This window comes from Nannobrachium achirus (genome assembly GCF_963921795.1).
Source record: "Nannobrachium achirus genome assembly, chromosome: 12".
Taxonomy (NCBI): Eukaryota; Metazoa; Chordata; class Actinopteri; order Myctophiformes; family Myctophidae; genus Nannobrachium; species Nannobrachium achirus.
This window is the reverse complement of record NC_137832.1, coordinates 5,879,528-5,892,691: the sequence shown is the minus strand read 5'-3', so window position 1 is coordinate 5,892,691 and position 13,164 is coordinate 5,879,528. Positions and strand designations below refer to the sequence as shown.

General features: G+C 42.8%; 1 protein-coding gene across 1 annotated transcript in view; it reads right to left on the bottom strand.

The window, feature by feature from the left end:
- Window positions 1-1,501: 1,501 nt before the first annotated feature.
- Window positions 1,502-13,164, bottom strand: part of LOC308295971 (coagulation factor VII-like) — a 29,584-nt gene continuing 17,921 nt past the window's right edge. Inside the window, exons 9-10 of the mRNA XM_080739075.1 lie at window positions 7,740-7,882; window positions 1,502-5,584 (exon numbers count right to left, since the gene is read on the bottom strand). Of these exons, the coding sequence (XP_080595201.1) occupies window positions 5,347-5,584; window positions 7,740-7,882 (381 nt within the window). The 3' untranslated portion in view covers window positions 1,502-5,346. The remainder of the gene's footprint in view (window positions 5,585-7,739; window positions 7,883-13,164) is intronic.

Sequence of the window (13,164 nt, the reverse complement as noted above, 5' to 3'; positions counted from 1 at the left end):
AGCTAGACCAGAATGCCCTGCGTGAATCTCTACTTCTGTGCCATACCAGCCCCTGGACAAGCGCTCCGGAATGTAGGGGTAAATAAGCCTATTTGATATCACTATAAGCCCTATTCACGGCCCGCCCACTCAGCAAAAAAATTCTCAGCAACTTCCTGGTGCTGACGTCAGTTTAGAAGGGTAAAATACCACAGAAATAGCTGGACTTAAAGCCAACAAATCATTATTTCGAACGGCAAAGTAAATTATAACGCTTTGTTACCTGTTATTTTATACTGTACTATTCGGAAATTGCATTAAATTTGCGATTTCTTTGTTAACTCTATGGGCTTTAGCAGGGTTTTACCCTTCAAAGCGTGACTTCAGCACCGGGGGGATGCTGAGTGGGTGGGCCGTGAATAGGGCTTATATCAAACTTCATGGAAATAGAGACACACGGGCTCCTACAAATATGGCCGTCCTATTGTGATAGCGACCCGACTTCGGGTAAGGATGAACGGTGAACTGCAGCTGCCAATGCAATCCCAATGAGAGGCATCGTGAAATATCATAATTTCAGTGGTTGACTACTGAGGCATTAGCGATTTTTTTTGTGTTCTAATAAAGTGTCCCATGAGTTTAATTTTTCCTTTTTAAAGTGGCATATCTGTCATCTTGATACACTACCTACAATATACTTTAATATACTTCATCTGTGAGTCAAAAGTGCTAGCATTGGAAATCTTAAGTTTAGGTGGTCGCATGGTACACACGTCATGGACGCATCCCTTGAGGTTTTCTATACCCAGATACGCTCGTCTCTCATGTATAATTAGGCTGTTTATTTTTGGGAAATGATCGCATCTCGCCTTTTCCAAACGGAGTCTTGCAGGTTATTTTTGGATTAATACTAACCTGGAGAATCCACTCTGTAGTTGAAAAGGTCGGGATCTTCAAAGTCGGCGCTCATAAACGCACAGCAGTAAAGACAGTGATGTCACTGAAAAGCGACAGGTTCTGTGTCTGCCGTTTCCCCTCTTCTCTGTTAACATTATGGGTAATCCATTCAAGTGGCAAATTAAATGTGACACATATCATGTATTTAGAAAACAAGAAGATATGTTGTCAGGGTCAGGCCATACATCTGGAAACATATTTTTATTCAAATCAAGATAGTCTGCAGTTCGTGTAGGATTATTTTAATATTAGGCTAACCACAGCTGAATTGCAATGACTTTCTATGGGCTGGCTTGCAGTGCACCGTTCTCCCTTACCCGAAGTGGGGTCACTATCACAATAGGACGGCCATATTTGTAGGCGCCCGTGTGTCTCTATTACCTACCTGTAGAGTTGTAGTTGCAAGTTGTTGCCACCGGAGGCTGCAAAACACTCTATATATTCAGAAAATACTTCCTGTTCTGTAAGCTTCACCTCCACTTCCGGGTTGGTTTGGATGCTGACAGACACAAGCAGGTATGAAAGCACAACACAAGCAGGTATGAAAACACAACACATACTGGAATGCAGAACAATCATTTATTGTTGATTATTTCCATAGTACATACTTGTTATTGTCCTGACCAAAGAGAATGCAGTCAAGTGTAGTCTTGTGAATCCACTATAGGCCCAAACCAAGTCTGTTGCTAATGCTAACCATGACATAACATAACATAGGCTACTTGTGGCAGTAAATGGCATAACATTGTGCTTTACTGATGCTTCAGCAGGGGTTCCCAAACCTTTAGGCTGGATTTAGACTGCAGTCAAATTCAGCCTAAATCTGGTTTCTCAAATCTGATCTTTTGGCCCGACTTTTCACACTGCATTTGCAAGGTTCCAGATCTGATCTGTGTGTTCAGAGTCATTTTAACAACTTCAACCCAAAGCCACCCTGCGTCGACATATCTGCGTTGGTTACCGTGGTAACGACGAAAGCGCCATGACTTTTCCCTCTTTATGTGTTTCTCGATTTTTAAATGTTCCTCTGACAGCTGATTGGACCGTAAGCTTGTCAAGCCATTTTCTGCCATGCTGTGAGATGTCTTCATAATAATGCCTTACTTGTTCCTGTACATTTCCCCAAAGTGAATTTCTCTGTCTGACCACTGAATGCTGCTCACCATTTCGCACTGATTTTTAGGTTGGTAGTTTCTGAGTATTTTGCTTTGTTTAACAATGACAGTGAGATACTTGTTGCACTAACTAGCATTGACTGCTATGGTCTCTTTGGACTCTGGATCTCCGTGGACACTGTACTATTTTGATAGTTGTGCCCTAAGACACTTTATGTATAGATATATTTATATATTATTTGCCCCCTCCCCTCTCTTGATGCACCTTCTCTTTACTGTTGCAGTACTGTTCTTGTTTCTTCCTACCTTTTCTTACTTCTCTGTACCTTTGTAAATAGCTGTATACTGCTGTGCTACCAATGGGCAACTGAGTTTCCCCCTTGGGATAATAACGGTATCTATCTATCAGTAGTGTAAAACCTATGCAGGAATGTTTTATTTTCATTACACCTGCTGTGCGCTCCTGTAAATCAAAATGCAACGCACGCTCTCTGTAATGACATCAGTGGCTCTCAGGTTGCGCTGCCTGCAAGTGATGTTTTGGACAGTTTGATGTGACTTGACTCGGTGCGTTCAGACTGAGACACATCTTTAGAAATCAGATCTGAAACCACCTCTGGATGTGGTTTGTAAAAATGGGATTTCATGTGACCTGCATGTGACCTTTCTGCATTTAGACTCATTTAAGCAAATCGGATTCCAGTCTTGATGTGACACAGATCTGATTCAGTCTGGATTTGGCTGGCAGTGTAAATCAGGCCTTCTTGTTGCTTCTAGAGCAGTGCTTCTAGAGCAGTGTTAAGTGCTTCTAGAACAGTGGTTCCCAAAGCCTGAGACCAAAAAGAGAAACTAGATGTTTTCCTGGGACTCAAACTAGTGACAATAGTCGTCTATTTTCACTGCATCCCACTGGCATGGCAGAGCAGGTCTGGGGATCTTTAGTATAATGTGATAGATTGGTAGCCTCAAATATTATGTGTCATTTTGGGGGTTTGAGAACCACAGCACAAATCACACTAAGAATATTGTGTTTGTGTTTTCTGATAGGTATTTTGTTATGGTTCATATCATCTTTTTATTAATACATATTGATGACCACCGGACCCTTGTGCCATGTCATGTACAGCATTTACAAGGCCAGACTTCTGTCTGGTAGAACTGAGGCCTTATCTACTGCCATGGAGCCTGTAACTAAAACAATGAGAATTGTTTTGGTATTCTAAGGCTCGGCCTGGGACATCTGGTGTCATCCAGACACCAGCAAGGACATCTCTTCCCCCAGTAACCCTGTATATGGACTCTTTGTCTTGCCACTTGTGGACAAGAAACATCCTATGAACTGTTGAAACGTCATCCATGGACTGACCAAATGACCTTACATAAACTCATGTCAAAACATAATTTGTCAGAGAGAGCATGAACCATTGAACCATTGATTATTCTGTTACCTTTGTCTTGAATTCTCTCTCTCCAGTAAACATTCCATTCTCACTCTGAATCACTCTCCTGTCTTATTTCTGTGTGATGGATTATTGTATCTCATAGGGGAATAAGAAGGTGTTGTTGTTTACAAATAATATATTTATCATTGTCATTGGATAAGATTTTGTCAACAATTCCATGCTGTATTGATGTTTATCCAATAGGAGGGACAACATGCAAACGTTGACCAACATAACATTATTCAACCCATTATTCTACATTGTGTAGTTGTGTAGTTGTGTAGACTTCTTGTAAATTAATTAATGCAGATTTAATTTAACTAGTAAGACGCCTCAGGGCGACAAGCACACAGTGATGTGGACATCAGGGATCTCCATATATGGGCATAAAAGGGATTTGTTCCCCCTGGCATCACAGGGATCTCTCTAAAGCTAGCCTTACATCTAACAACTTTGGTAAGATTGTGGACAGATTTGGGAATTATTTCTTAAAGACTACCCCTCACACTATAAGATTTGAAAAAGACTCCCCAAAGACTGTAGGATGATTTTTCAAAGATTTCAGTTGTTAGATGTGTATGCCTCTAAAGATTTTGTAAAGACTGGTTCAAGATTCCCTTTTATTTGCTGAAATATGCCTATTATATAGCCTTGTGTTCCTAAATAAATTATAATATTATTATAAAGCATTAGGCTAACCATAAATGAAAATAGCCGATCTACAAGCTCAGTCACAGCGCGTCGCATCACAGTATTGCAGTATTGATACTTTTACTTGATTACTTTTTCCATCACTGCACACAGTGCACACACACACACACACACACACACACACACACACACACACACACACACACCGAGCTCCGCCTTCCTCCCCCAGCCCTCTCCTCTCTCGTTCTCTCCTCTCAGTCTAGCCGGCGCAGATCGATCCTATCAACTATTATCAACGTTGAATGTTTGGAATAATGGAAACGCAGAGAAATAACTAATAGGGCTGTCGTAGTAGCCGCACCAACAACGACCAGGCTGGCAGCTCAGGCAGCGTCTTTTGGGGAATGAATGGCTTGGCTTTTGGCTTGTTCTGTTTTGGTTGTAGGCTAGGCTACGTCATTGTATTCATTCAGACTCAGCCCCGATTTGTGAAAATATTAAACCAGTTTGATATTCTCGTAACAGAATCTGGCTCTCAAGTTGGGGTAAAAATCGAGTCGGACAACTACCTCACATTTAACGATTGAGTAACGACTGAGTCACGGGAGCGCGCCGCAAATAGCCCCGATTTTATTACGACTGAGAAATCTTTTCAAAGTTGTTAGATGTAAGAGGGCCTTAACAGGGCATCATTAATATTGATGTCATCAGGGAACTCCATATATGGGCGTAAAAGGGATTCTGTTAGTGTGACATCACAGTGACATCAGAGCATGATGTCAGAGCAGCAGTGGTTCCCCTGACATCACTGTGACATCAGAGCATGATGTCAGAGTGACAAACCCATAGACTGTAAACATGTGTACACGTCTACACGGACAAGCTGTGACGGTTCTCATAGTAAAATAATAATTTAACTCACGAGAGCGTAAAGATTTAAGAGAGTTAAAGATCTATAAGGGACCCCCTCAAGGACCTCTGGTGGTCCCTGGACCACTGTTTGAAAACCACTGAATTAACCAATCAAAAATAAATGTTTCCACCTCCTTGGCGGCGCATTGGGCAGGGCTTTCATGGTAACTTTGAGCCAATCGATGAGGTACGTCATGTTACACACATGAGCCAATCAGACCAAATTAACCAACACACAAACAAATTAACCTTATTTTTGATCTTTTTTTTTTTTTACAGATGCTGCCATCCTATTGGTTAAGCGTGACATTTGTCATGATGGCCGCCACCCAGTGTGTGAAGTGCTCCATGTTGGCGTAGACGCCGTAGTAGCCGGGCTGCGCGCAGCCCCGCCCCCAGCCCACCACACCCATCAGGAAGTGGGTGGAGCCATACAGGGTGACCAATGGGCTTCCGTCGTCTCCGCGGCACGACTCCTGCTCGCCCTCCAGGTAGCCGGCGCACAGCATGCTGTCTGAGACGTTAAACCTGTAAAATATATATAAATATATATATATATATATATATATATATACATTATGTACACAACATGCTGTCTGAGACGTTAAACCTGTAAAATATATATATATATATATATATATATATATATATATATATATATATATATATATATATAAATATATACATTATGTACACAGCATGCTGTCTGAGACGTTAAACCTGTAAAATATATATAAATATATATATACATAAATATATACATTATGTACACAACATGCTGTCTGACACGTTAAACCTGTAAAATATAACAATATATATATAAATATATATATCCACAAGTTTCCCCGGGAGTTTACTGGAGACCAAACTTCCGGGTTTAACAGTAGACATACAAGCTCACTTCGCGTCGCAGATGCAACCCGTTGTGAGCTTGTAAATCGGCGGCGGAAGCTCGGTGCAGATGTCTGCGCAATGCACTATGGGGCGTTGGAAACATAATATAAACATTATGTACACAGCATGCTGTCTGAGACGTTAAAACTGTAAATATATATAAATATATGTATATATATATATACAAATATATATAAAAATATAAACATTATGTACACAACAAGATGTCTGACACGTTAAACCTGTAAAATATAACAATATATATACAAATATAAACATTATGTACACAACAAGCTGTCTGAGACGTTAAACCTGTAAATATATGTAAATATATATAAATAATAAATATATATACAAATATAAACATTATGTACACAGCATGCTGTGTAAACATATATATATATATATATATATATATATATATATATAAACATTATGTACACAACATGCTGTCTGAGACGTTAAACCTGTCAAATATAAATCAAAATATACTGTATATGAATATATATGAAATGTATATAAAATATAAACAAAGTTGTCCTTTAAACATGTAAATATATACAAATAATTAAACACCAGTAAGACTCCCTAATCGGCAATAGGCAAAAAAAATGTTTTTCCAAAATCGTCCTGATGGTGGCGCTAGATGGGACAGATGCGTTTTGATTACATGACTGTAGAGATACTGTGCGATTTGCGTGATTTTAGGGCAAAATCTATAGGAGCAGTGCCCAAAAATGTGTTTAAAAAAATCCGCCTGAAGGTGGCGCTAAATGGGACAGATCCATGTTGATGAGATGAGTGTAGACGTACTGTGTACCGATTTGCGTGATTTTAGGGCAAAATCTGTAGGAGCAGTGTCCAAAAATGTGTTTAAAAAATCGGCCTAATGGTGGCGCTATATGGGACAGATCCATGTTGATGACATGAGTGTAGACATACTGTGTAGCGATTTGCGTGATTTTAGGGCAAAATCTGTAGGAGCAGTGTCCAAAAATGTGTTTTGCAAGAATCGGCCTCATGGTGGCGCTAGAAGAGGGCCATGTGAGAAATGAGGGGTGGGGTCTCTGCGCCGCCGAGGTGGACGAATAGGTACCGGCCCCGGCTCTCCCGGCCGCTCCTAGCCCGAGTTACGGCATTTTATGTGCGCTGCAGTGGCGGGGGTTCTCCACTGGGGGCGCCACCACTTTTGCATCCGTTCTGGAGCACCAGGAGTCAGTGGTCCCCGGGAATTCCCCATGAGCAGCCCCGTTGGGGTGGTCATTTGGTCATTTTTGCACATTTGGTCCTTTTTTACACCTGGGGTCCCCCAGGGACCTGGGGGTCCCTGGAGCTCCGGGGGTCCTTGGAGGTTGTAGTTTGGCAGGCAAGGAGTTTGTGTGGAAATTTTGGCATGGATCGGGGCAACGGTTGCGGAGATATGAGCAGGGCAAAAGTGTGACGTGTGACTGACAGACTGACTGACTGACTGACGGACTGACGGAGGGAGGGAGGGACGGACGGACTGACAGCCGATGGAGGTTTGGATAGTATAGGAGTGCAAGTAACTGCGACCTAACGGTCGCAATTATCTGTGAAGTTAAACCTGTTAAACATGTAAAATATTAATGCAGTGCTTGGTGTTTAAATGTTGAATTATTTTATATTTTATATAAATATGATATCAAATATTAATGCAGTGCATATGGTGTTTAATTGTTGAATTATTTTATATTTTATATAAATATGATATCAAATATTAATGCAGTGCTTGGTGTTTAAATGTTGAATTATTTTATCCTTGACGAACCCGCTGGCCCGAGAGCAGTCCTGATTGGTCAGGATGGGGACGGAGAGCCGACGCATCAGTGGCGATGTTGGCGGGGCGGAGCCGGAGCCTGAGGTGGGCGGAGCGCGGTTTCCCCCGGTGGTGCGACGGCCCCACCCACTGACCTGCGGTATGATGGAAAACATGGAATGGATTAATACTTTAACCATGACCTACAGTATGATGGAAAACATGGAATGGATTAATACTTTAACCATGACCTACAGTATGATGGAAAACATGGAATGGATTATTACTTTAACCATGACCTACAGTATGATGGAAAACATGGTATGGATTATTACTTTAACCATGACCTACAGTGTGATGGAAAACATGGTATGGATTATTACTTTAACCATGACCTACAGTGTGATGGAAAACATGGGATGGATTAATACTTTAACCATGGTGGTGCAGTGAGAGGGTTGCCAACCGTATTTTAAGGTTGGGTGATAAATATGAATGACGGGATGATTTAATTGAGAAATGACAGCGATTCTGCCTGTCAGTGAGCTTCCACTCTGCTCTCCTCCACAGAATAGATACTAAATTATGTTTGTGTCCAAATAAATTCCAAATATTATCAAATTATCTCGCGGCACCCCTGGACTGCCGTCACGGCACCCCAGGGTTCTCCGTCCCCCACTTTGAAAACCCCTGGAATATGGCATGTGTTCGAGGACCACTGCTGTAGACATGTTATGGCAAGTGTTCGAGGACCACTGCTGTAGACATGTTGTACTGACACCGGGTAGGACAGAGTGTGCTACTCTAAACTGGTAAATGAAAACCCTCACCTTTCTATTGTAAATACCATTTAGGGTGCATTGAGTTTCACAACTCATGAGATCTCCTGCTTAGTACTGTTGTATCTGTCTGTCATTCTTATGAGTTTAACATGGATCTCCATTTAAACAGGGGTGTTTATCCTTTTAGTTGACCTTGTACCAGTAAACTGTAATGTCATGAAAGTGTAGGCTACCTTTTTCCTATGGAAAATTATTCAATCAATCAATCAATCAATCAATCAATCAATCAATCAATCAATCAATTATGCTGACACAGGGTAGGAGTAAATAGCCGTCAGATGTTACCATTAACAGCTGCAGTCAAGTTAGAACCAGTAAGACTCCCTAATCGGGAGATAAGCGACCACCAGGTCGCAACGTGATTTTAGGCCAAAATGTGTAGGAGCAGTGTCCAAAAATGTGTTTGTAAAAATCGTCCTGATGGTGGCGCTATATGGGACAGATGCATGTTGATGAGATGAGTGTAGCCATACTGTGTACGGATTTGCAGGATTTTAGGCCAAAATCTGTAGGAACAGTGTCCAAAAATGTGTTTGTAAAAATCGGCCTGATGGTGGCGCTATATGGGACAGATGCATTTTGATGACATGAGTGTAGACATGCTGTGTAGCGATTTGCGTGATTTTAGGGCAAAATCTGTAGGAGTAGTGTCGAAAAATGTGTTTTAAAAAATTGGCCTGAAGGTCGCGCTAAATGGGACAGATCCATGTTGATGACATCAGTGTAGAGCAAGTGTGTACCGATTTGCGTGATTTTAGGGCAAGATTTGTAGGAACAGTGTCCAAAAATGTGTTAGAAAAAATCGGCCTGATGGTGGCGCTATATGGGACAGATCCATGTTGATGACATGAGTGTAGACACACTGTGTAGCAATTTGCATGATTTTAGGGGCCAATCTGTAGGAGTAATGTCCAAAAATGTGTAAAAGAAAAAGAAAAAAGGAGTATGTGTGCAAAGTTTGGCATGGATCGGGGCAACGGTTGCGGAGATATGAGCAGGGCAAAAGTGTGACGTGTGACGGACAGACGGACGGACGGACAGACAGCCGGTGGAGGTTTTGGTAGTAAGTGCGACCTGATGGTCGCAATGATGAGTTACATTGTATTAACTCATACAGTCCATATATATCGACAATCTATAAATATTTCTACCACAGACTGTGTGGAGTTAATACACAATAATACATATATTTAAGATGTGGTGCCGTAGTTTTGTATGTCTTCTGTTTTGTATGTGTCTATGGCAGGGGTGCCCACACTTTTTTGACTTAGAGCTACTGTTAGAATGACCAGCTCAACGTGATCTACCCACCCCAAAATATTTACGTGAGGGGGGTTTGGAATAGCGGCACTGGCATTACGCACACATGGAATGGGAAATAGTGGGGGAAAAAGTCTTCATTCCATTCTGTATGGAAGTGGTAGGTTTTCGGGTTCTTTGTAATGTTACGAAAGCAAAGCATTGCCCCCCAATTTGCCTACTTTAGAAGCCATGAAGGAAGATGACCGGCCCTTCTTGATGTCAGTCAAGTCACCTTAATTGACAGATGTCAAAAAGAGGGTTTTTTGATTTTAATTATATATTTTTAGGGGCATGTCATGTGATCTACCTGCACAGCCTTTGTGATCTACTGGTAGATTACGATCTACCTTTTGGGCACCCCTGGTCTATGGAGTTAACATTACTCTTATTGCTGACTCAGCCTCTGGCTAGGGTGGCTCAAGGTAAGGTGGTCGTCACCATAGGTGTTTGTAAGAACACGCAGAGAAAGTCTTTGGCCTTTAGCCAGATTTAATGAAGATTAGGGTGGGGGTAGACATGTGGTCTAAAAGGGAACAAGCACAAGATAGCAAAAATAACATGAGTGCTTGATACACAAATCCACAATCAATTAAAGTGCAACATACAGAAATACTGTTAACTAATAGGTCTATTACTATGTAGGCTGCTGGCAACATATTGTGTAAACATGCTCCTAGCATCATTTCTGAGAATAGTGGCTGTCATATTGTGGAGCACAATGTAAGCTAATAAGAACTCACACTGAATTATACAACATGTGGATAACTTCAAAGAACATCAATATATCAAATCTCTTCTTGTATTAACTGGTGAACACATTCCAGAAAGGGAAATTCACTTATAGTTAATAGCTAAGGCATATACATCACTATAGCTTATACATTCTCAACTGAACAACATAAAATGCACTTACTTTTAGTTCAGTAACGCACACAAGTACCCCACTCAGATAGAAACTGGAACAAACTAAATAATCAAGAACAAAAGGCAGTATTTCAAACAAAAGGACAGGAGGTCTGTATTTACTGGGTGAGGAACGTTTTGTCAGTCTCTTCCTGTTTCCTGTGAATTTGCGGGATCTCGCGGTAACATCTCGCGAGATCGCGGCATCAGGCGGGATCTTGGCGAAGGTTCATAGACTCTATTTTACAGCCGCCCCTACTTTCGCTATGTGAAAGTACATCTTGTAGAGGCTATGGACATTTGGTAGGGGGTGCGGAGTCATGGTCGCTCTCAGGGATCGCTGGGAGCTTGATCAGGCGGGCCACTGCTCAGTGGTAGACTTTGTCTTTGACTTGGACGTCAGCTGAACGAATGTGACCATCGATGCTGATGTGGACGTCTTTCACCTTGCCTACTAGCCAGCAAGCTCTGGGAAGTTGATGGTCGATGAACATGATCAGCATCACATTGCCACTTCTGGCGAGGCTGAAGAGTGGGGAGGTACCTCTTTATGAAGTGGCTCCAAAACTGGTCTGCCAGTACTTGGCTATGTCGCCATCTTCTTCGGCTCAGGATTTCTGACTCAGGATAGACCACCTGAGGCAGTGATGAGTCAGGCCGCCCCATCAGAAGGTAGTTGGGGGCCATCTTGGGCAGAGCGGTTTTTGGGCCCACGGGGGCCCTAAGTGTGATTCTACCATGGGGCCTTCCTGCGGGCGCGAGCGTAGCGAGTAATAATAATAATATTTTTTATTGTTTTTTAATCAATTTTATAATGGGTTTAATTCTGTTTTTTTTTAATATAAATATGCCAAATTGCAGAATTGTCATGCAATGTAGCATCAAGTAGCCTAACATAACAAAGGACTGGACAAATATCCCCAAATGAGCATAGATGTAGGCTATGCCAAGGCGATGATCTGAAACATTTTATAGTAGGCTATATAATTTGTAAATTTACATATAGCACTAAATCCTCTGCCCCCCCCCCCCCCCCCAAAACATAAATAGGGCTAAAGGGGTTTATGTATGATTTATAATATCATAATGATTTTTCTTTTTCTTTCTCTCATATCCAGAGAAAGATAAACGTGCATTGTCAAAGCGAAAGTAAACAAACACTAGTCTATGAAAGGGGGGCGGGGCGGAAACTCCCAAAGAGTTCCACAGTCAAGAAATGTTGGCTCCTTTTTCTTTTTGGCCAATGGGACAACGGCATAGAGCCGGGACAGCCAATCAGGGACATGAGTAAGTCTGGCTATGCGAGGTTTATCAGAGATGTCTCATTCAGGCTAAGATGGAAGTAGCGCTGGTGTAAAAAGTCAGTTCGGTACGTTCTTTTCTGCAGAGGAGGGGGCGGTGGGGGGCCTCTTTGGTCGGCGGGGCCCTACGCAGAGTGCGTAGTCTGCGTATAGGGGGCAGCGGCGCTGATCTTGGGCACCTTAGGTTTGGCTCTCCACTTCTGGCACTCTGGGCACAGCCGCTGGTGTTTACGTACTGCTTCCCGGCCCCTCAGGATCCAGAAGCGTCGTCGGATCTCAGCAAAGACCCTCTCTGGGCCGGGGTGACACAGCTTGACATCATACTGCTTTACTAGAAGTGGTGTAACTGGATGCTTAAAGTCCAGGACTATAGAGTGCTCTACTTCATTGCTGAGGCCTTCCGCACGACGAAGTCGACCCCCAACATGGATGAGTCCTGTGCTGGGGTCATACTCTGGAGACAGCATAATTAGGCGACTGCTTGGGGAGATGGACTTGCCTGCCTTGAGGGCCTGGTACTCCTCCTCAAAACTGTCCATCTGTGCTTGTTGCAGTATGTTGGTTTCTGCTTTCTGGTAGTCCAAGGCTGTGAGATTGGCTGTTTGGACGGCCGCCCCGTCTCCAGATCTGCAGGTGGCTTCCACCAAGGACTCAAAGGTTGAGTGCTGAGTGACGTCGACCATGAGGGGAACTGCTTTGGTCAGTCCACAGAACTTAGGCTTAGGCACAGAGCTCAGCTAGGTCTTCCGGTGTTTCTGTGATAGGCAGCACAGGCCATGCTTCTGGGCCTGAGAATAGGGACTTTGGGCCCTGACCCCATCTCCAGGTTTGGCCATCTGTGAGTTCCTGGATCTCTGCTACCTGTGTCCCCTTCTCCAGACGGCGCTCTGTGCTCCGAAGATAGGCCATCACTGCCTTTTGGGGGGCCTGTAACTTAGGCAGGGTGTCCAGCTGCCTGAGCTTTTCCACATGGCGATACAGATCCGTAGCTGTGGAACTAGCCGAGGTGAATAGGCATTGGGAGGCTGGAAGTTGATCTTGAAGGTCTTTGGATGGGCCTTGTATAGTCCAGCCAAGTCGGGTCTTTAC